Below are 23,788 nucleotides of genomic sequence, written 5' to 3'. Positions count from 1 at the left end.
TAGATCTTTTAATCTTGTCTTTATTCATGCTTCATAGTGAGATACTTCATGCTTTTGTTAAGTTATTAGATGGGATATGCTTATTAGATGATGAATGATTATTAAGGAATATAACTTTTATGTGATAATCAATTAAAATATAAATGATTTTGAAATGTGTTATTAAAATATCTTCCGGAATCTAAATAGTTTATTATGTTAGATTTTGAGTTATATATGAAAAAAGGAATTTGTTAATTGAATGCATGTTTTAGATAGTCCATTTATGTGGTGGAATCAAGAACCCTAGATTTCTTTCCCATCTTGATTTCATTATTCTTTAGTCTTTTCTTGTTTTCTTTTAAAAATAGTTTTCACAAAATCAAACCAAAATTAATGAATGGAGGGTTAATTTAAGATTTAGATAAAGTTACTTGTCCCTTGGAACGATTTCCCGATTTACAAACTTTACTATAACTTGATCCCGTGCACTTGCGGGAATAGACCCATTTTAGGCCTATCAAGTATCTACATGCGTTACCTTCTGACTTACCATGGCTAACTCATCAAAAGTAACATCTCTACTTATGAGAAACTTCTTCGACTTCCCATCCGGATTCCACAATCGATAACCCTTAACTCCAGACCCATACCCAAGAAATACACATTTCTTAGCCCCCGGATCAAGTTTACCTTCCTTAAATGTGCATAAGACGAACAACCAAATATCCTCAAGTTCTCATAATTTCCAGGATAACCAGACCACACCTCATTAAGAGTTTTACACTCAATAGATGTACAGGGTGAAATATTTACCAGATACGCTGCCGTGCTCACTGCTTCAGCCCAGAACACCTCCGGCAGCCCTGCATTTGAAAGCATACAACGAGCTCGTTCCAATAAAGTTATGTTCATACGTTCCGCCACCTCATTCTGCTGTGGGGTCTTTCTGACCGTATGGTGTCTCACTATCCCTTCGTCTACACAGAACCTATTAAACTCGTTTCCGCAAAATTCCATGCCATTGTCAGTCCTCAAGCGTTTGTTCGATTTTCCTGTCTGCTTCTCGATCAAGGTCTTCCACTGCTTGAACTTGACGAATGAGGCATCTTTGCGTTTCAGTATGTAGACCCATACATTTTCCTGGAAAAATCATCTATCAAGGTTAACATGTATCTACCCCCACTATGTGAGCTGACCCGAGAGGGGCCCCAAAGATCTGAATGGATGTAATCCAGAGTTCCTTTGGTATTATGAACCGTTATACTGAACTTTACCCGACATTGGTTCCCGAAGACGCAATGTTCACAGAATTCCAGTTTTCCAACCTTCTGCCCACAGAGTAAACCCTGCTTGCTCAGTATAGCCATCCCCCTTTCACTCATATGCCCTAACCGCATATGCCATAGCTTGGTAGTCTCAACTTCCTTGTCTGATGATGACACCGCTACAGATCTAGTAACTGTGTTACCCTGTAGCACATATAGACCATTCCTTTTCAACCCCTTCATAACTGTAAGACTCCCCTTAGAAATCCGAAGAACACCACCTTCACCAACATATTTGCAACCATTATCATCAAGAGTTCCCAAAGAGATTAGATTCCTCTTCAAATCTTGAACATGTCTGATGTCTGTTATAGTCCTCACAACACCATCGTGCATCTTGATCTGAATTGCACCAATTCCAACCACCTTACAAGAAGCGTCGTTTCCCATTAACACCTTACCGCCATTAATGACTGTGTAAGTGGAAAACCATTCCTTATGAGGACATACATCGAATGTACAACCAGTATCCAAAATCCTCCTATCTTCAGCGAAGCAGGCATTGATCGCCAGAACCATAGCTTCATCACATTCTTCAATGATTGCCAAGACACTACCATCATCTTCTTCGATGACTGTTGCCTCTGCTGGCTTCTTCCTAAGCTCAGGACAATTCCTTTTGAAGGGCCCCTCCTTCTTACAATTAAAGCATTTGTACTTCTTTGGTTTCGATTTAGACCGAGAACGGCCCTTCCCATCGGCCACATGCTGCAACCTTCCCCTTACCACCAAACCATCACCTGAGCTGCTTTCTTCCATTGACCTCCGTCTCAACTCCTTCGAGTTCAATGCTGCTTTAACATCCTCAAAGGTTGTAGTTGTTTTTCCGGACATAAAAGAATCAACAAAGCTTTCATATGATGGAGGCAGGGATGCAAGCAATAGTACTGCCTTATCTTCTTCTTCGAATTTGACATCTATGTTTGCCAAATCTAAGAATACTCGGTTGATTTCATCCATATGGTCTTTCAACGATTCCTCTTCTAACATCTGTAAACTAAATAATTTCTTCTTTAGATTCAAACGATTAGTTAGAGATTTCGTCATATACCTTGTCTCCATCTTACTCCATAACCCATCGGCTGTAGTTTCCGTCGCTACTTCCCGCAAGACCTCATTGCTCAAACAGAGTAGAATCTGACCATGAGCTCTCTCCATGAGACTCCTTCTCTTCTTATAAAAGTGATTCAGCGAGTGCAGCCTTCCCATTCAACATCTTCAGCAGACCATGTTGAACTAATACTGCTCGCATCTTAATCTTCCAAAGATTAAAATCGTTACTTCCATCGAGCTTCTCTATCTCGTATTTCGCCATCACGGAAACCTCAAAACCAGAGCTCTGATACTAGTTTATTATGCCCAATCCGGGTTAATGTGAACAATTCGAGTAATCCAAGACAAGCAATAGGAATAGTAAAGAACAATCAAGAACAGAACACAGAGATTTACGTGGTTCGGTTGGTGAGACCTACTCTACGGCGACAACAACGCGATGATTTCTTTCCACTATGATAAGCAAACAAGTTTACACAAGAGATTCGTGAGATTGTGTCTTACTGATATCTCCTTAGGGTTTAGTTTATATAGCCACTAAACCCTAATCCCACCACCTCACCGATTCTCTCTTTACAACAGACATTATACACGAATAAACACTAATCACCAACATAAGCCTAGCTTCGCATTCCAGCTCTGTCTCGGAGTCCATCTTTGCCTCAGAGCACTGCTTTGCATACCAGCTCTGTCTCAGCAATCAGCTCCGTTAATGGGTCCAAGCTTCGGTAGGTTGTTCCGGGTTCGATATCAATCCATATTCGAGTCACTTCTAACAGACGTGGAGAGAGAGTGAAGAATAGTTTTGGGAAATTTTATTAGTGAACTGATTTGGGAAACTTTAGGAAATTGCGGACACGAAAAGTTTTCGCGAGTTTGGATTTTTTTTTTTTTTTTGCGAGAATTGTTTTCCATCCAATGACGAAATTTCATTTTCCAACGCCGTTAGTAGTAGTAATAGACGACGGTTTTTCAACCCGTCGTTAATACCTTGACGCCAACTTCTCTCCTTCTTTCTTTTTTTCCTGCAATTCCTTCGTAAAATAAGGTTCGAGCCGACGACTTTGTGCCAAACCGTTAGTACAAAAGGACAGTATAGACGGTTTCCTACAAACCGTCGGGAAGTAGACACATTGCCTACAGTTGGTACTATTCCGTCGCTAATACCATATTTTTTTGTAGTGACATAAAAAAATATAGAGTTTCTTTCCGATGGTAAATTGAATTTAGAGTTTTTACTTGAATATGTAAAATGCTAAACCAAATACATGGTTTTACTATAATATAAAAAAACCCTACATTAGAGAAATAGATAGAAAAGTTTTTATCCAAAAATAAATTAGAGACTAGATTAAATAGAGCTAAAGCTTTATGGGTTTGCTGGCGTTGGTGAAGTGGGGATTTAGAGAATGAGATAGATGGAATTTCTTTCAGGCAAGAGGGTTTTATCGGATAATTTGTTAGAATTTCTCTCGGTCAAGATGCTATAAAAACTTCAGTTTACCACAATGTGAGAAACTTCTAATTAGTGAATAAATTTCAAGAAACTGAAGATGTAATTTTTTTCTTCCAATTTGGGTGTTTTTTTAACTTGATGATAAGTTAGGAAGTAATAGATAAAATAGAGGTTAGATCTGTAAATTACTCCTAGTGGACTAATTTTCTATTTCAAATCATGTTTGGGCTCTAACGAGGAGGGATAGTCAGTAATGACTTTGGTTGACATACAAAAGTCTCTGAATGTCCACAACATTTTTAATCACAGACATTTCAAAATGTGTGAATGTCGAGGGCATTCAATCATGGACACTTTAAAGTCCGTGAATGCCCGAGGCATTCAATCACGGACATTTCAAAGTCCTTGAAAGTCAGAGGCATTCGTAAATCCATGGAATTTGATGGATTTAGACTTTCATTGACGTTTTGGTGGATTCTAATGTAAAATTAGAGTCAAAATAGTCAACCAAAAATTGAGTGAAATTCATTGACATTTTGATGGATTTTTTTAAGAACAAAAATAATGAAAATGATATTTAACATCAATAATGATAATAATGAAAACGAAGATGAATTTATGGGCTTTCATTCCCCATATGATGGCCTTAAGGGTTGTTATATGGTCTTTAGGGTCCACGATGTCTTTGAGATGGTAGTTATTTAGCTTATTCAAACTCATGATGTATCAATATCATGTAATGATGTAATGACTCTTTGATATGGTAGTTGTTCGCTGATCGATGACTTGGAATGACCTTTGATATAAGTCGGTGATTTGGGGAAATAAGAAATTTTCTAGGGTAGAAATATTTTAAGGAAAAATTTGAATTGTGACTAATTTTCTAGGGTACAAAATTTTAAATGGAAACAACACATTTCTTGTTCTTTCCCATCTCATACCACCACCACTACCAAATTCGGCCACCACACATAAAACCGACCACTTACCACCACTATTTTTCCTCACTTTTTTCTTCTTCTCTCCGTCCACCACCATGTACCCTTCTCTCTTTGTTCCTCATCCTCCCCTTGGCAGGAAAACCATTCATGAACCGTTGTTTCATCACAATCTATTTAAATATCACTCACCCATCTCCCACCTTATCTTCTCATTCTCCTCTCTTCAGTCAGTCCTCATCTTTCTCTCTCATGTTCAAAATTAAGAAGTTTATGTCACAATAAGACAAGTAATAAGACCAATATCCAAATCAACTCAATATATTTCATTTAATTAGCTCCAATCAACAAACATTCAAATAAATCAACAAAAAACTTAGTTCTTCAATAACAAACTAACTTTGATATTGGTACTTACCTTGAATACAAGGCCACAAGCATCTTCAACCCAATCTCTTCTCTAAACCACAACTCTTCAAACACTAACTTGTTTCTCTCACTAGAAACTCTTTTTGCATAAGAACCAAATGCCCTAAAATCTAATAATACTACATTTCCGCTGCGTCCTACGGACGCGACAGATCTCTCTTGGCTTCGTCGGTAAATCATTTTATGTATGTGAAGGAAGAGCATTTAAAAAATCACTAACAGTAAAGATTTGATAAAAAAAATGGGAGATCGATATGTTTAGGGAGATCTCTTTTGTTTTTTTTTTTTGAATAAAATTTTTTTGTTGTTGAGAGAGAGAAATCATGGTGTAGAGAAATAATTTGAAGAGAAAATGAGAGAATTTCAATTTTAAGTTAAATAGTTAGGCGGTTGAGAGAGAAATTAGGAAGATATGGGAGAGTGGGTTCTCCCACGATGTTCTACTATAACATTGAGAAAATTGGTAGTTTATGTAATCCGTGGAAGAAAAAAAATAGGGAGAGAAATATGTGGGTAATAGTTATTCTAACCTATTTTGGTTGATTTACATAGATACCCTTCTTTTTTTAATCTATTTACATAAAAAGATTTTATATCATTCGCCAGATGTGTTCCCAACCATATCTCTGAAATAAAATGGACGGTCAGACTTATCCTCTAGATAACCGAGTGAGCTGTTTTAACATAATAGATTTCTTGAACCCTCTCTTTGTTTTCTACCATTTACTTAGTTTAATAATGTGCCCAAGCCCAATTTGGTTTAAAGGCCAATTTTCAACATCCCCCCTTAAACCAAATTTTCGCAACTCTTCATATCTAACATCCACTTCAATCCTTCAAAGATATTATACTTCAAAAGTTGTTCATCAAAATTTTCTTGTTCAAGCACACCATTCAAGATTTTCGACTTGACATCAAATTGACAACTTTTCCATGAATATTTACCTGTTATATATATCCATATTTTCATATGAACAAAAAGAATAATTACCTTACTAAAATCAATGTCGACTCTTTGCTGGTAAGTTTTATCTACAAGTTTTGATTTGTACTTTAGGACTTCACAACTTGCATTCTTCTTTACTTTGTATGCACAATTTACACCAATAGGCTTGTACCTCTTTGTTAACTTCGTCAACCCATATGCATCATTCTTTCCAATTGTATTAATTTCTTCATCCATTGAGTTTTTTCATTTTTTTCTCCTTGAATGACTTCTTCATGACTAATAGGATCACACTCCATAAAAAAACAACATAAGTTACTTCTTCTTCATTATCAATAACTTCATAAATCTCTCTCAAGCTTCTTGTTTTCATTGGTCTTTCACTAGAACTTCCTTCCGACGATGAGGATGATGGAGATGAAGATGATGGTGATGATGATGCTCTACACATTGGTGTGTGTGGCTCTCTTTGAATTTCTTTTGGCGTTTCTTCTTGTTTTTCACCTTCAAGCTCAAGTTCAACTTGAATAGTTTCTTCTCCTTTCCACTCTCATGTCATTTCTTCTTCAAATACAACATCTCTACTAAGGAGAACTTTATTGGTAGTTGGACTAAATAATTTGTAACACTTTGTTTGCTCACTATAACCAAGGAAGATGATCCTTAACAAAAAAAAAATAATAATAACCAAGGAAGATGCATTTTTCACCTTTGGCATCAAGTTTTGTTCTTCTTGCTTCCGGTACCTTTGCAGAAGCAGTACAATCAAATACTTTTAGATGAGCTACACTTGGCTGGTAATAGCCCCATGTTTCTTTCGGTGTCTTCTTATAAACACTTTTAGTCGGACATCTATTTAACAAATATATAGCACACGCAACGGCTTCTCCTCAAAATTTTCTAGGTAACATTTTTTCTTTCAATATGTTTCGTGCCATATTTAATATGGTGCGTTTTTTTCTCTCGGCTACTCCATTTAGTTGTGGTGTGTATGATGGCTAAGTTCGTGATAAATTCCATGTTCTTTATAAAACATATCAAAGTATCTTGAAGTAAATTCCAACCTCTATCCGATCTTAGTTTTTTTATCACATACCCACTTTGTTTCTCAACCAGATTCTTGAATTCCTTAAACACTTCAAATACTTCGGATTTGTTTTTCAAGAAGAATACCCATGTTTTTCTACTATAATCATCAATAAAAGTGAGAAAGTAATTGTTACCTCCATTTGTCATTGGCTTCAATGGACCACAAACATCGGTATGCACAAGCTCCAAAGGATTGTGAGCTCTCCACCTTCCTTCATTAGAAAAAGTTGTTCTATGATGCTTCCTAAAGATACATCATTCACACACTTTATTTAGGTGATTAATATATGGTAAACCCCTTACCATTTCTTGGTTGCCAAAGCTTTCATTCCATCAAAGTTTAAATGCCCAAGTCTTAAATGCCACAACCAAGATTTATCTTTCACAATAGATTTTAAGCATTTTGCATCACCATGTTGAATGTTTAAAGGAAATAATCTTTTGCCATCTTCACTTTAGCAATTAGAGTTCCACTTCTATCTCTTAATGTAAGATCAAGATCTTTCAATCTTATATCATAGCCTTTTTCTAAAAGTTGCCCCAAACTCAAACTGTCATTTTTCGTTGCGCGAGCATAATAAACATCGGTGATATAGTTATGTTTTCTATTTTTAGTTGAATGAGGATATTACTTTTCCCTAGCAGCGGTATCTTTGAGGAGTCACCAAACTTTACACACCTTTCACACTTTCATTCACTTCAACAAATAATTCTCTTTTTGCACAAATATGATTACTTGCACCGGTGTCGATATACCAAGTGTTTGTTTGTGATTCATCAAGTCCATCACAAGAAAAAAGCAATGTGGGATCTACATTGATTTCTACATCATTATAAACAAGATTTGCATCTTCACGTACCTCATTTTTTTTGTTATACCAACATTCATTACTATGATGTCCAAGTTTGTGACAATTATAACATTCAATATCCCTTTTATCTCTACCTTGCCTTTTCTAAGGTCTAGTAAAGTTTCTTCTTCCTCTTGGTTCATTTGTTCTTCCTCTATTAAAAGGATTTCTTCCTCTTGGTTTCCAAAGCCACTTCTACTTATATCATAACCTCTACCATAATCCTCATAGTCTTTTTCTCTTTGGGGTGAATATTGTTTTTCTTCTAACATGACTTTTGCTTAAAGTAATTGATCCATCGAATGATTTGAAGAGCTTGAAACATTTCTATCCACTCGTTGTTGGATTTGTAATGTTCCTATCAATTCATCCACCGTCATAGATTCCAAGTCTTTTGACTCTTCAATAACAATAACCACATTCAAACTTACGTGTCAAATAGCGTAAAATCTTCTCCATCACCCTAACATCATCACTTTTTTCACCACAACTTTTCATTTCGTTAACATTAGACAGTATTCTTGAAATATAATCGGAGACAACACTACAAAAAAAGGGATATTAGGGACAGCCAAAAATCGTCCCAAATATGTCAAAACCGTCCCCAATAGATTATTACGGACATATTTTGTCTGTCCTTGTAAGTGGCGTCCCAAATACTATTTGGGACGGTTGTACCGACGGATGCCTTTTGTCCCCAATATTATTTTCGGGACAGTTTATTTTTGTCCCTATATCAACGATTATTAGAGACAACTATTAACTGTCCCTAAAACTTTGGTAGGTATTTCCTCCCATTCGCATTCGGGGCAATTAATATGTGTCCCAAAAAATTTGGCGGGAAATAATGTCTGTCCCTACAAATTTTGCAGGAATTTCACTTTTTTGGTTTTGGGACTATTAATAGGCGTCCCTGTAAGACCAGTGTTGATATTCTATTTCATGTATCTAATACAGTTAGTACCCGTCACTACAAATTTGGCAGCCTATCAATAATTAGTGGCACATAAGAGAAAATTTTCCTTAAGACAATTTAAAAAACACAAATTTACATAAACAATTTTAGAGAAGTCCCCCGACAGAATTCACAACCCACGGAAAAAAGTTCAACAAAATAAGATAATAGACTAATAACTCTTCCACAGGAAGATAAATTTCTATTAAACATAAGCTACTCTAACTTCATCAACCCATATTTTTTTTTATATTGTAGGTGAAAACATAGAAACACCATTAGCATATCATCATCTCAGCAAAGCTCCATCCTATTTCCTGCGTCATAGACACAAAAAACAGAAGACAACGAAAGATATTAGTTTATTACCTTTTTCAAAATTCAGGGTATGACAAATATAAAAACATGTCAAAATCTCTATAAATCTTAGTGCAAAATATTCACACAAAATCCTCTGGAAAGCTATAGCTTCATAATTAACTCGTGGTTCCTGCTCTAGTAGTCTAACGAATGTATCATTACAGATCTTTGTGTTGCATTTGGAAGAGAGTATCACCAATCCATTCTTGATCAACAGGAAGCTGGTCTCTACACAACACAATAGCTCTTATTATATCAACTACTTAGACCCGGATAACAAGTAATTTAGCTGATGGATCGTGCGTTTGTTTAAAACTGGACCCTTTAAATCACTCGTTTAGAAACAGGGATAGCAAGTAGCTATTGCGACGCAGCAGCAGCTGCGCTGCAACCCCATGACCTGCTGCAACAGAGCAACATCTACTTTTAGAGTCTCAAAGTGTCTTAGTATGGAAATATATATTAGAGAAGAATAAATAATAATTCTCACTTCAATGGCGTGTTTTGCGAAGTTCTTTGATCAACCAGTTATGGTCCCTACCCAATCGAATTTTGTTGCGCCTCTTCCTTTCCTGTAAGTAGTTTGGCCATCTACAGTGAAAAGGATTAAGGATTCAAATAAAAAATTAAGAAAAGATGAAGTTAGATATCCAATAAGCATCAAGACAACAGTATAAAATAAAAGTATAACAATCACCAAGGAATACGTAACTTCAATGAAATTGGGTGAAAAATACTGATCTCTATTTACTATGATTACTTAGGTTCATTAATTGCACTATTGCAGTAGAAACAGTGAGAAAGTAGAAATGGATTCAATGATGGGATAAGGTGGTGTATAAATGTTACTCCAGAATATCGTCTCTAGTGTCAGAAATTATATGTACTGATTAACATAAAAGTTACAACCTGCTTCTAGCTAACATGCTTAAATTCAAGCTCTAGATGTTTTTTTTTTCATATATGTAATAAGAATGGAGATTTGAATTGGCTTGACTGTGAGTAATTCTGAACAAAAGAGATTTAGTAATCTTTACAACAACGGACCTCAATGTATTAATGTCATATACTCTTAATTAATTAATATAACGAAGAAGAAGAAGAACAACAAACCGGTCGTGGTTTTGCCGCAATTATCCTACTCCGAGAACAATCAGAGTTATATAAACTCTCAAACTTATATTTGCAGCCAAATCGAGTTATATAAACTCTTAATTTGAAGAAGAAGAAGAAGAAGAAGACTGTGAAGAAAACAACAAACCTGGTAACAACCGAGTTATATAATCTCAGAAACTGAATAGGTTTGCTGCAAAATCAAATTAAGTTTTCAGGTTATAAACTCTTAATTGCTAATTCGATGGTGATTTTTTTTTGCATATATCAGCAGGCTAAAGGAGTCAAAACCCAATAAGAGCACAAAGACTTTTACAAAAAAAAATCAGACTAACCTATCTAAACAAACACTAAGTTTCCAGAAAACTAAAGCATAAGCTCTAAACCAACCCAGTTTACATAGGCCAAACAACATTACTACCCACGGCAAGAGTATAAAAAATAACATGAAAAACACATAGCTCATGTATTACTCTAATTCTAGAGACCCCAACTTTATCATCATCTATTAATTTCCGCAATTCCATAATGAATTTATGTGGCACCAATTCTTCAACTCCACTAGTTGGTTATGTTCTAACCAAGTTGTCAGCTCTTCAACTCCACTAGCTGGTCATTTTCAAACCAAATAGTCAGTAGCCTTATTGATCTCTTTATATACATGAATGATGATAACATAAGAACCATAAGCTGCTTTATGAACTTGAATAAAAACAAAAAATTCCATAGTGGTGCAGCCTCAAGGTTAATCAATAAGTCACTAACCTACTTTGAAGCAATGGCAATTATAACTTGTGTGATGATAATCTTATGAGCAAGTAAAGTCCTAATTCCACACCTTGCACTTAAAGATACAAAACAACAAATATCCATCTATAAACATAAACCCTAATTTTATCAACAGCCAACCATGTCCAACAATCACCACGGTTCTTGGAAAGTCCCAAAGATCGAAATACAACATATATATATATATATATATATATATATATATATATATATATATATATATGATATCAACTTAATCTGATCAAGAAAATGATTTTGTCAAAGAAAACAAACAAATAGTTTTAACTTGGTAGTGAAATAGAAATTTATGTCATAAACACTTAGTTGCTTAACTTGAAGAAGAAGATGAATATGAAGAAGAACAGCAACCTGGCTGTGGTTTTGAAGAAAAGTTGGAATCATTGAAGAATCTGAGTTTGTTAAATAATGAAGTTGCGACGATTTTCTGCAGAACCTAACTAGGGTTTCGTGTTACTCCAAAAATTCTTGATTGATTTATTTGAAGAAGAAGAAGCGGACGAAGAAGAAAAACATACCTTGCAAACCGCACCATGATGCCGCCAGAAAAACCTAGAAGTAGAAGATAAAGAAAGAACCCCAAGGGAAAAATCGAACAAGAGGAAGACATCAAACCCTAACCTTAACGAGTAGAAGAAGAAGCCACTAGTTCTCTGTCGTGCTAGAGGGGAGAGGGGAAAAGAGGAGAGAAAAAAGGAGAAAGAGAAGGAAAATTAAAGGGGCAATTACTGAAACCCCCACCTTTTCATAATCACTACAAAAAAACAGCCTATTTGGGACGGTCAAAAGTCGTCCCTAAAGGATTAAAATCCGTCCCTAATATTCATGAGGGACGGTTCTGTGTATGTAGTTACTACTGGCGTACAGATAATATTAGGGACGAATCAAGGACGGTTTTTGTCCGTCCCAATTAATTTTTAGGGTCGGTTTTAAGGCGTCCTAATTGTTTATTAAGGACATCTCTTAGGGATAGATTTGGCTTGTCACTAAATTTATTGGGACAGACGTGGCTCGTCGCTATAGGACAAAGAATATTTGGGACGGTTGGAAAACCGTCACTAATATTTTTTGAAAAATTGAAACCAGCTACGCATTTTTTATTGGTCCAGCCAGTTCTGCCTATTACTATTCCCTCTACGTGGAAACAAATCACTTCATAGTTCATCCATTCGACATAAATTCTAAAATAGAATAAAAAAAACCTGCATTTTATTGAAATAAAATCAATCAAACATCGAACAGTGTTCGAACTAACATTTAACTTCCTAATACACTAAAGAGAATAGTTCTTTCAATACTCAAGTTTTCATTTGTCTAATGATAATACTACTTAGCAAACTATATAGCTATATACCAAAACTAGATCCATAGTCGTCTCCCCCTTAAAATCTTCGTATCCAAATGACATTCTCTGACATTCTCTTTACAAAGCAGCTTCATTCACGCACTGAAACAAAACACATAGTAACTAAAAATCAATGAAAGATTATCATGAACATTTGTGTAACATACTACTAATACATTCAACATCAAAGTCAAACAAGTAATTAGAGTCTTAAAGAATATAATAGAACCTAACATGTAAGCACCTGACCAACACAAGTATATATTACAAGAATTCAAACAACAATAATGGAAATCGATGAAGTACTAGTTATCAGGTCTAAGTCAACAAAACCAATACATTATAGAGAAGAATGTGCAATAACTCTCTAATGAGCATTCGATGTATAAGATAACAAACATTTGGTAACTCAACTTTACTACACCTGCTGACTTATGCAAAACAAAAAAAAAAAAACTTTACTACAATGATAAACTATACAAAATAGTAAGAGGTTTTGGTGAATAAGGTAAAAAAGTACAACATAAGAAAGAAAAGAGAAATATGTCGTCTTTATCATTCTAGCTCTAAGTTCAACTTCTTATTCAGTGACACTTGTGGACAATCATACACAATGATGTAGAAACCAGCTATAAATACATTCATGAAACTTGTTCAAGATCATACGCAATAACACTAAAGAGATACACACTAATATGTCTCTTACAACTCTAATTTGCTAGATGGGGCTTACTATTTTCTTCTCGTTACATACTTCATCGAACACAATGAAGTACTAGTTCATCAAGTCTAACTCAACAAGAAATCAATATGTTATGGGAACGAAGATCACCTCATATCAATCACATTGGGTGGTGGAATTTGGACTAGTAGGAGAACTTCCAAATGAAATGTTAGGTGAAGAAGTGTGCACCTGCGAAAGACATGAAATTTTACTATGGCATCTTGTAACACTAAATTCAATGAAATTAATTTTTTTAAGATAATACCTCTTGGTTGGCAAATCGCTTGAAATAAGCTTTCATCTCTGCAACTTCATTATCCATTTGCTCGACTTTCCTCTTCAAATTCAAAACCTCTTCGTTGTTCTCATGGGATTTAGTTTTTGGAGATTCTCCCCAAATTGTTTTAGGAGTTCCTTTTCTATAACAACGAACAAAGCCTCTTCTTTCAGGTCCCATGACCTTAGCAAATATGGAATCTGGTCCATCATTGTGTATTTGTGTATAGGTAATCCGTCTTGCTCAGCTTTATTGACCAAGTCCTTTATTTCGTCCTTAAAATATTTGAAGTTTAAATTAGTGTGAAAAGATGTTTGCATGCAAAAGAAATAACATTACTTAACATCATGATTACCATCTTCTGAGCTGCTTCAGGTGTCTTGTCTTTCTTTGGGCGAGTCTTGAAGAACATTTCCACCTGTGATGCAGGTGCACCTACGGGTGCATCTCTTTCGAGATCTTGTTCAATCTAAAACAAAAAAACATGAGAATCACTAGATTTATTGGTGAAGAAACAAAAGAACTACAAAATTAACAGAACTAAAATAAATATTACAACACGAATCAATAATCAGAAACTATTAACAGCTAATAAAGTTGTTAATGTTGAACCTTAACGAAGTAACAAATCCCAACAGAATTTTTACGATGATAAAACCTTTCCGATCCATATACCAACTAAAAACCAAGACTCCTTTATTAGGCGTGGATATTATGGAGGTCATGCTAATATCTATAAGTCTTATGGTGAGAATCTTTACTATTATGATGTGAACTCATTATATCCTTATATTATGAAATCCTATCCTATGCCATGTAGAATCCCAGTCTGGTAGAATAATTAGGAGAGCGTTGAATTGGATAGTTTGTTTGGCTTTATTGAGGCTTATGTAGTATGTCCTACCAATATATCACATCCATTCTTGCTTATAAGCAAAAAATGGTACTTTAGTCTTTCCTACTGGTAATTTCATAGGTGTCTTTTATAGCGAAGAGTTGAAGTTTGCACGTTCTTTAGGTTACCAGATAATTCCTCTTAGGGGTTATTTGTTTGAGAAAAAATCCAGTTCTTTCGAAAGCTTTATCTCAAACCTCTATGAAAGCAAACTAGAAGCTAGGAAAGAAGGTGATGATGCTATGATATTTATATATAAAATTCTCATGAATTTACTCTACGGTCGATTTGGAATGAATCCTGAAAGTATATTAACAGAAATCTGCAATCAAGAGAGATATAATGAATTGGTTATGATGGTCAATATAAAAGAAACGAGTCGGGTTTTCCAAGATTACTTTATGATCAGTTACATTACCAATACTGGCCATGTTGACACCACTGACTGGAAAGCTCCTAGAATGTCGGCAGTTCAATTGGCTGCAACTATAACAGCTTGTGCACGTATTCATATCTATCCATACATTTTCAGCCCAGACTGTTACTACATTGATACTGGCTGGGTAGTTCTGGGAAGTCCTCTACATGACAATCTAATCTCTTCCATTGAATTAGGTAAGTTTAAACTCGAATGCCATGTACAAAAAGGAATCTTCTTAGCACCTAAGAGTTATATCTTGGAAACACAAAATGAAGGAAATATTATTAAATACAAAGGTCCAGCTAAAGATTAAATCACAAAAGAATGATTTCCAAAGATATTGGCAGATCTATCTATCACTAATACGAAACCCACTAATGCTAACTTCAGAATCAATTGGAAAAAACTCAATATTGTGAATAAGGAATATATCCTCAAACTTAGAATGTCTATGACTCAAATAATACCTGGATAGAAACACGACCAATAGATGTAATAGATTTAAGAACTCAAGATGCAACTAGGGGTGTACTCGAGTCGAGCCGAGCCGAGTAGTAAGATGTTCAAGCTCGGTTCGTGTATTTGACTGTCAAGCTCAAGCTCGAGCTCGGGCTCGTTCGAGTAATTGTCCACTTGTTCAAGCTCGGTTCGTATAAGTTTGAAAGAGCTCGAGCTCGCATTGTTTTAAGCTCGTTTATCAAAATACTTCAAATTAAAACTTTCTAAATCATCAAAATACTTCAATGATCATTTGTCACATACAATAATAATGATTAATTATTCATATTCCGATAATTTTTTAATAGTTGATATTTCATGTACAAGTTTCAATACTAATATGTAATTATGTACTATACTATTATAAGAGTATGTTAAACGAGTTGTTCACGAGTAGCTCGTGATACACTAAAGAATGTTCAAGCTCGGCTCGTTTATGTAAACGAGCTTGATTTTGAGCTCGTGTTAAGCTCGGGCTCGTTAATATTCGAGTCGAGCACGAGCAATAGTCGAGCCGAGCTCGAACAGCTCGTTAAGAGCTCGGCTCGTGTACACCCCTAGATGCAACCACTATTTTTAAATATGAACTAATGAAAGATAAAAATAATATTATTTCTTCAAAAATTGGAAGAAGAAGGAAGTCCGTCAACTACAGAAGGTCAGCCAACTAATGATGGTAAAAAAACTACTACTCAGCAACCAACTCTTTACAATAACAAACCTAAGAAGAAGAAGAGGAAGAAGAAGAAGAAGAAAAAGAAAAAGGCTAAGGATAAAAAGAAGAAGCCAAACGATAATTACACTAGACCTAAACCTGATGAATAAGAACAAGATAAGGTGGAGAGGTCCCTGCCTAATAGACAAAGGTTGAAGAACAAATATCTAATGTATCTTTGGAAAACCCTAAAGAAATAAGGTTTTCAATTTTTTATACACGGCCAAGTTAGTTAGCGCCTATTCGACTCGGGTCCAGCCAGCAAATAGAAGGTCTGACCTTTAATCGATCGGCTTGATTCGGCCTAGTGAGTAATCGGCACCTAGAAGCTGTCCAACCATTGATATTTAAAGCTAAGGTTCAAATTGTAGATTAACCTTTCTAGTAAATCCCAAACATTCAAATATTTGCACCATTCTACCGCTTAGGATGGTCGAAAGAATATTCAAACCACGTTAAGTTTTACGGATAATAATCCTAGTAAATTCTACTCTATTTTCTTCCAGAAATTCAAAAACTTGTAGACTTAAAACTGCTTTTAGTTCACAAAGTGGCAAATCAGAAAATCTCAGATCCTCATTCTAATGAGGGAAGTTAACAGGGAGCAAAAAGAATTAAATGTAGGAAATTAAGATCATATAAAGACCTAAAATCACTATATAACTATTAAATTCATCAATGCAAAACCATAATCCCCAAATCAAAGATAACAAGAACACCAATAAGTGAAACAATAAATCAAATGATTATTTGTGTGAAATTATCTAAACCACATCACAAAATTCATCAATTTCAATCCCAAATCTAAATTTCATCACTGTTCTTTGAAACCCACATGAAAATCGAAAAAAAAAGAATAGTAGAGAGAGAAACCCACTAACCTTTCACCAATCTGAGCAGAAGAAGGATATGCTGCTATCCTTCACTCTCATTCTCTCTCTTACACTCCCGTTCTCTATCTTTCACTCTATTTCTATCTCTTTCGCTCTATTTCTATCTCTTTCTTTCACCCTCTTTCACTCTCGTTCTCTGTCTTCCACCCTCGTTCTCTGTCTTCCACCCTCGTTCTCTCTCCCTGTCTTGCTTTCCCTCTCTAACTGGTGTTAGGGTTTTGGACGTGGGAAAGAGTGTGGGTCACAATCTTACTTTTGGCGAAAAATTTGGCGCAAAATTAAGTTCCCGCATTGTCTAGCGTGATTAATCCATTTTTTCCTTAATATACAATACATATTAGGGACTAACAATCCTAAAAAGTCCCTATTGCAGGCTTACTAGGGACATACGTAAGAAAACGCGTGTCCCTGATAGACCTTTTTTTTGTAGTGAATGCGGATTACTGAAACCCCCACCTTTCATTTATAATTACAAAAACCCCCACCTTTTTTAAAATTCTGTTAGATTTAACTTTATACTTTTAAGTATTACTTTGTTACCCCTCTTACTAAAACCCCCACCTTTTCATAATAAACTTACTAATTTGTGAATGTTCCTTTCTTCATGGATCATCCATCTTTTTGCCTTCTCAACTGTTCTTTCCCTCCATCTATAAAAAAATATCACTAGACAGAGAGACACAATCCTCTAAATACATGGAGAACAGAAATTACTTGAAGAAGGATGGGTCTTGTAAGAAAAGTGAATTGTGAACTTTATCCAATTACATAATCCTCTAAATATATAAATCAACACAATCAAACCCAACAATGGTTTCCTTTCTCTAATGGGCAATATACAAAAATTTGACAGGCAACAGTAAAAACAAACAAACTCACTGATGTAAATTATCCTCATCACCCAAATAATTCAAACTAACTAGTAGTAGTATGCATCTTGTAGAGAAAGAGAGGGAATCCTGCTCATCAACTAGTCATAGACAAATAAATACTTGAGGTTGATAGCATTACCTAGGCGATCTCCTCTCAACGTCACTGAGCAACGGATATTCTTATAAAACTTGGGCTTAACCAACCGAAAAGTTTTACGACTAACACCAACGCTTGATTCGAAGGTCTTCAAACGACGATTTAAAGGTAGGGTTTGGGGAACGAATCAATCAAACCCTAACAATCAGAAACCCTAACAATTAACATAACCCAAACTAAAAATTAAACCATAAAACTAAACTCTAGAGAGAGAGAGAACCTTCGGTTTCAGTAATGGAGCTGCTCGCTTTTCGTTTGCTAGGTGGGAGGTGCTCTGTACCGGGAGAGAGAGAGAGGGAACCTTCAATGGATTATAAGAGAGAAATAGAGAGAGAGAACCTTCGGTGAGAGCTGCTCGATATGGTGTAATGGTGGTTTTCCCGTGCTTGTGGGAGAAGATAGAGTTGGTTATTTGCCCCCACGTGTTTTCTCGAAGGCGCCCAGATTTTTGCATTCATAAAGGGTGGGCTTGTTTAACTAATGGGCATTTCAGTAATTTGCATTATGAAAAGGTGAGGGTTTCGTAATTGCCCCAAAATTAAGAGGGAAGTTTTTTTAGATCTCAAAAGAAAAGAGGGAAGTTTTTTACTTTTGATAATAATAAGAGAGAAGTTGTGCGCCATTTTATTTGGCCGAAATTTTGCGCCATTTTCCAATTGTCCCTACTGCATATTTATCAGGGACGAATAGTAAAAAATTGTCCCTATAGTAAACATACTAGGGACAGACGTAAAATTGTGTGTCCCTATTGGCCGCTTTTTCTGTAGTGCAAGTTATCCTTCAATCATACTCAACCTTTCAAATTCACCACGCAAAATTTGAGGACGAGCCTTCACAACTTTCTCAACTCCTCTACAAGAATTCTTGAGAACATTCCAAGCCTCTTTCGATGATTTTACTTCGGACACTTTTTCAAATGTAAAACTATCAATCCCTTGATATATACGAAACAAAGCTTTTTAATCATTCTTTCTTGAATCTTTAAGAACACCTTTTTGCATGTCATTCATAATATCCTCTTCTTCTAAAGTTGGCTCTACATAACCATTTTGAACAATATCCCATAAATCTTGAGATCCCAACAATATACTCATTTGGATAGATCAATGTCCATAATTTTCTTTTGTTAACCTAGGTATTTGGGATTGCACCATATTTGTCATTTTTTTTTCAAGATCCCCAATTTTTTTACACGCCCTAGATTCTCAAAGTCTACTCTTGAATAATCCTTTACTTTTACTTCATCTTTCATGTTTTCCTAATTCATCGTTTTAAACAAGTAACATTTCAGTGGCTCATTCGTAGAATTTACCAGGTCTTCATTTATGGCATCCATCATCATTAACTGATTCGTTCTTCTCGGATGTTTTCACTCTTCAGGAAACGGAAACTCTTATGAAACAACTTCAAAAATCTTTCTTCTCTAGAAACAATTGTTCTGAAACCCTAGCTGATACAAAAAATAATTCTTCCACTTCCAATGACTTACTTATTCAGGAAGATCAAATCACTAAATAACTTCAAACGAAGAAATTCAACAAAAAATATAGGAGTATAAAATAAATAAATCAAAAGACTACTATTCACTTATCCAGATAAGTAGATTACAACAACTAAATCAAAAGAGAGGAGTAACATAAAAGAAAATTCTCTAAAGACATAGATGACAATTAATGTAAACCAAAACAAAAAATATAAATACCAAAGAAAACAAAAATACAAATAATGAAGATTGAAGAAAAATTTCTACATTTTTTTTTCTCTACTTCACAGATCCTTTTGTGTTTCTTGTAACCATTTGTTCACTAAATTGAAGTTGACCGAGAGATATAAAGCAGATGAAGGATATAACCGAAAATGGTGAAATTTTTTAAAAAAGATAGTAAAACTTTGTTAGGATAAAAAATATATATAGCAGTAAGTCATATTCACTTCAAAGCGGTTAGAAAAGATTTTCTCCCACTAATCTCTTAATCCATGATCTTCTTCAGAGCGGTTACAAAAGATTTTCGATCTTCTTTAGAGCCGTTACAAAAGATTTTCTCCCCACTAATCTCTTAATCCCACGATCTCACGATCTTCTAAAAGAAGAAATATCAACCAACTTATAAATAGGGAGAGAAATACGTGGGTAAAGAGAAATAAGTGGGTAGTAGTTATTGTAGGGATATTTTAACCAACTTTAGTTTTTATATCATCCGTCGTATGTGTTCCCAATCAAATCTCTAAAATAAAAGGGAGGGTCCGACTTATACCCTGGATAACTGACTGAGCTGTTTTAATATAATATACATCATATTGGATATTCTTTTGTTGCAAAATATTACGCTTTCATTCGTATAAAATCCTTGTACATGAAAGTACATACAATGTCAATCCATTGACCCAACCATTTTGGGCTCTAAATCCATCCAAGTGTGACAAGTTGAAGTATGTCTACACCCTTTTCCGAAAAATGAGTAGATAGATTCTTTGTCATCTTTAAGTGTCCCACTACAAAATAAGTAACCAATCAGAAAGTGAGTAATTATCACTGTTGGTGTGCCAAACATTTCTCACAGCTACAAATTCCGACCCTCACATATGATTCGTTCAAATGTTTTTACGTGGTAAAGAAGGTAGTTGGCTTACAAACATGAAAATACATGCCGATACAGCGTAATACGTCTTCGAATCGAAGGAATTCAAAGCCACGGACAAAAAGTTAGCTTTCTCTCTCTTAACTTTTTCTTCACGAAAAGATCATAATCTTCAAACTACAGTAATGTTTGGAGTTCACGTTTTTTGAAAGTTCACGACTGAATAATCACTTCCTTTGCTTCAATTACACACCCTAGAATTCTCATTCTAATTTGTTTTCCTTTTCGAAGACGATCGGAACTCAAACGCGAGGGATAAAATCACTGGGCAGAGAGAGAGAGAGAAGAAGAAGAAGATTCTGGATAGTTTGACTCAATTCGAAATTTTCATCTTAATTGTTGATTTTTCTTTTCGGGAATTCGTGTTTCCTGGTGGATTAGTTTTGATTTAAGCTTGGAAAGATAGCTAAGTGTATTGAAATTTGCTGTATTAAATTAGGTAAGTAAATAGGAAATCTACTATTTCTTTACTTTTTGATGGATAAATTCTTCTTTTGCTCAATTTTTGAGTTTATTGAATTTCTTATCTAAGAAAACATTGAATTTTGTTTCCCTTTATTTGTTTTTTTAGGTTTCTAGATCAGGAACTGTACAATAAGAGGACTAGTTATTTAGGGTTTTCAATTATTTGGTGATTAGGTTAGCTTAGATAGTAGATCCGAGATTTTGGCCAAATATATGGAGTCAAATAGGTGATTAGGTTGGCTTCAAACAAGAATTTGGGAGTAAAAATGATTACTGGTAATTAATTTTAGGGTTTTAGGCCCTATTCAATTGAATTTGAAGTGGAGGTAAGAAATCAAAATTGGGTCTAAACTTGGATTTGAGGAAATTGGTGGAGATTGAAGATGGTCGTTGTTGGGTTGGATTTTGGAGGTTGAATTTAGGTTTTGTTTATGATGGAAGGATCTCCGGGAGGGTCTAATTCTCCACCTCCCTTTCTTACTAAAACATATGAAATGGTTGATGATCCTGCAACTGATTCAATTGTCTCTTGGAGTACCACAAATTCTAGCTTCATTGTTCGGAATCCACCAGAGTTTTCAAAGGATTTGCTGCCTAAATACTTCAAGCATAACAATTTTTCGAGTTTCATTAGGCAGCTTAATACTTATGTAAGTTAATTGAACCTCGTGTTGTGTAATTAATACATCATACTTGTATATTTATCGATTCCGTGTTCTTTTAATTACCTTGTATTATTTAATCAGGGCTTCAGGAAAGTTGATCCTGATCAGTGGGAATTTGCGAATGAGGAATTTATAAGAGGCCAGAAGCACCTTTTAAAGAACATCCATAGACGGAAGCCAATTCATAGTCATTCGCTACATAATCAACACATACAAGGAAGTTCTAGTGGAGGATTAACTGAATTAGAGAAACAGGAGTTTGAGGATGAAGTTGAGAAATTGAAACATGACAAAAATTTGCTTATGCTTGAGCTTCAAAAGCATACACTTGAGAAGCAAGAAATCAAAACGCAAATGCAATTTTTAGAGACACGGTTTTATAAAATGGAAGAGCGACAACGGGAAGTTACGGGTTTCTTGTCTCGTGTTATGGGAAAACCCGAGTTTGTCTCCAATCTAGTTCAACTATCCGAAAAGAATAACAAAAAGCGAAGGTTGTTCAAACAAGATTACTTCCTAGATGAAACTTGCCATGAAGAGAATCCAGTTGTTTTATTCAAGCCAATTACTAGAGAGGAGTCTGATGGTATCTCATTACCAACACCAAACATGGTGCCATTTGAGAAGTTGGAATCATCCCTAAAGTCTTGGGAGAATTTTCTATTTAGGGTGTGCCATGCTTCTGGTGAAGAAATGTCTAATTTTGGAGTTCCTTTGCAATCAACTTCTCTTTTGTCTTCTGAAATGAACACATCATCTGGAGAGCCAGATATGAATATACTACCACAATCCCCAGTGTTGCATCTTGGTTCATCTTGTTCGAGAGATATCCATTCCTCTCCTGAATTGACTGAATCTACATGTCTCGCGGAAAGCCCAGTTATTTCTTCAATCCAACTTTCCGTAGATGTCCAACTGAAATCTTCTGGTATTGATGTGAATTCTAAACCTGCTGGTTCTCTTGAGATCGAGACCTCTAATGAACCAGTAGTTGAAGCAAAGTCTGGACAACCAGCTCGTGTCAATGATGTTTTCTGGGAGCAGTTCTTAACTGAGACTCCTGGTTCATCTGATACAGCAGAAGTTCAGTCAGAAAGAAGAGATACTGTTGAACGAAAAGATGTTAAGTCTGTTGATCGAGGTAAATATTGGTGGAATGTGAACAGGGACAATGTAGATAACCTTACTGAACAGATGGGCCAACTTACTCAAGCTGAAAGAACTTAATGCCGGTATATTCTTTTGTTTCAACGGTTTAGAGGTAAAGTTGGTCTTACTTTATAGTATATCTGCTTTTTTAAACTTATTATTTTGTGGTGCTCTTGCATAAACTTCTTTCGGTATGTGATATTCACTCTTGTTGTATATTCATGCTAATCAGGTGTTGTTTAGAGAGATTTTTTTTTCGTTAATTCAAATTTTGGGTTTTGAATTATTATAGTGTTGATGATGACCCAATATTGAGGTTTGATTGGGTTCTGATGTTTCGACAGATTTTCTTTGTTAATACGAATATTGAGTTTTGAATTAGTATAGTCAATAGTGTTATTGATTACCCAATTATTGCTATGTATAATGGATTCTTGCTTGTAGGAATCTTGCTTAGAATGGACTGTTGTTGTGTCTCCATATACACCATGTTTAAAAATGCGGTATCCTGTAAGGTTTATTTTAACTTCGAAGCTTACACATCTACAGGCAAACAAATTTACAAGCATTGATTAAGTTTATGCGACTAAACAAGTAACATGGATACTTTATGTTTGTTAAACACTTGCGACTGTATATTATTGTAGCGAAGTGAAAAGACTGTTATGTTATCTTTCTGTATGATTGTGGTAGATTTTATTCTTCTAAAAAGAATTAGTTTACGCTTATAAGAATCGAGGTACGCCTCAAGGTTACAGTTTGCGTTTTT

General features: G+C 35.2%; 1 protein-coding gene and 1 long non-coding RNA gene across 4 annotated transcripts; one reads left to right on the top strand and one right to left on the bottom strand.

Annotated features, from left to right (window-relative positions):
- Positions 1–12,493: 12,493 nt before the first annotated feature.
- On the bottom strand, positions 12,494–17,197 carry LOC147557261 (uncharacterized). Its single transcript, XR_015235133.1, has 5 exons — positions 17,061–17,197; positions 14,006–14,119; positions 13,639–13,925; positions 13,482–13,562; positions 12,494–12,751 (listed from the first exon to the last, which is right to left on the bottom strand). It is a non-coding gene; the product is annotated as an uncharacterized LOC147557261 (long non-coding RNA).
- A 3,498-nt stretch (positions 17,198–20,695) lies between these two features.
- On the top strand, positions 20,696–23,430 carry LOC147557260 (heat stress transcription factor A-4c-like). 3 transcript variants are annotated; one of them, XM_086658212.1, is made up of 4 exons: positions 20,698–20,808; positions 20,972–21,179; positions 21,312–21,855; positions 21,952–23,430. In XM_086658212.1, exons 3-4 carry the CDS (start codon positions 21,637–21,639, stop codon positions 23,095–23,097), a joined length of 1,365 nt encoding a protein of 454 aa, XP_086514338.1. In that variant the 5' UTR covers positions 20,698–20,808; positions 20,972–21,179; positions 21,312–21,636; the 3' UTR covers positions 23,098–23,430. The 3 variants fall into 3 exon arrangements, with proteins under 3 accessions (XP_086514337.1, XP_086514338.1, XP_086514339.1); XM_086658211.1 differs by having other exon boundaries at positions 20,696–21,179; XM_086658213.1 differs by having other exon boundaries at positions 20,737–20,808; positions 20,972–21,855.
- The last annotated feature ends 358 nt before the right edge of the window (positions 23,431–23,788 follow it).

The sequence above is a fragment of the Eschscholzia californica genome, unplaced genomic scaffold (genome assembly GCF_041429995.1).
Source record: "Eschscholzia californica isolate CP2 unplaced genomic scaffold, dmEscCali1.0.p SCAF_2, whole genome shotgun sequence".
Lineage (NCBI taxonomy): Eukaryota > Viridiplantae > Streptophyta > Magnoliopsida > Ranunculales > Papaveraceae > Eschscholzia > Eschscholzia californica.
This window is presented reverse-complemented; position numbering and strand designations above follow the sequence as displayed.

Bases quoted from the DNA above. Each gene is read 5' to 3' on its own strand.
- LOC147557260 (XM_086658211.1), top strand. From the start codon at position 21,637: ATGATGGAAGGATCTCCGGGAGGGTCTAATTCTCCACCTCCCTTTCTT. The intron at 21,856-21,951 runs GTAAGTTAATTG...TTATTTAATCAG, and splicing joins TTAGGCAGCTTAATACTTAT to GGCTTCAGGAAAGTTGATCC.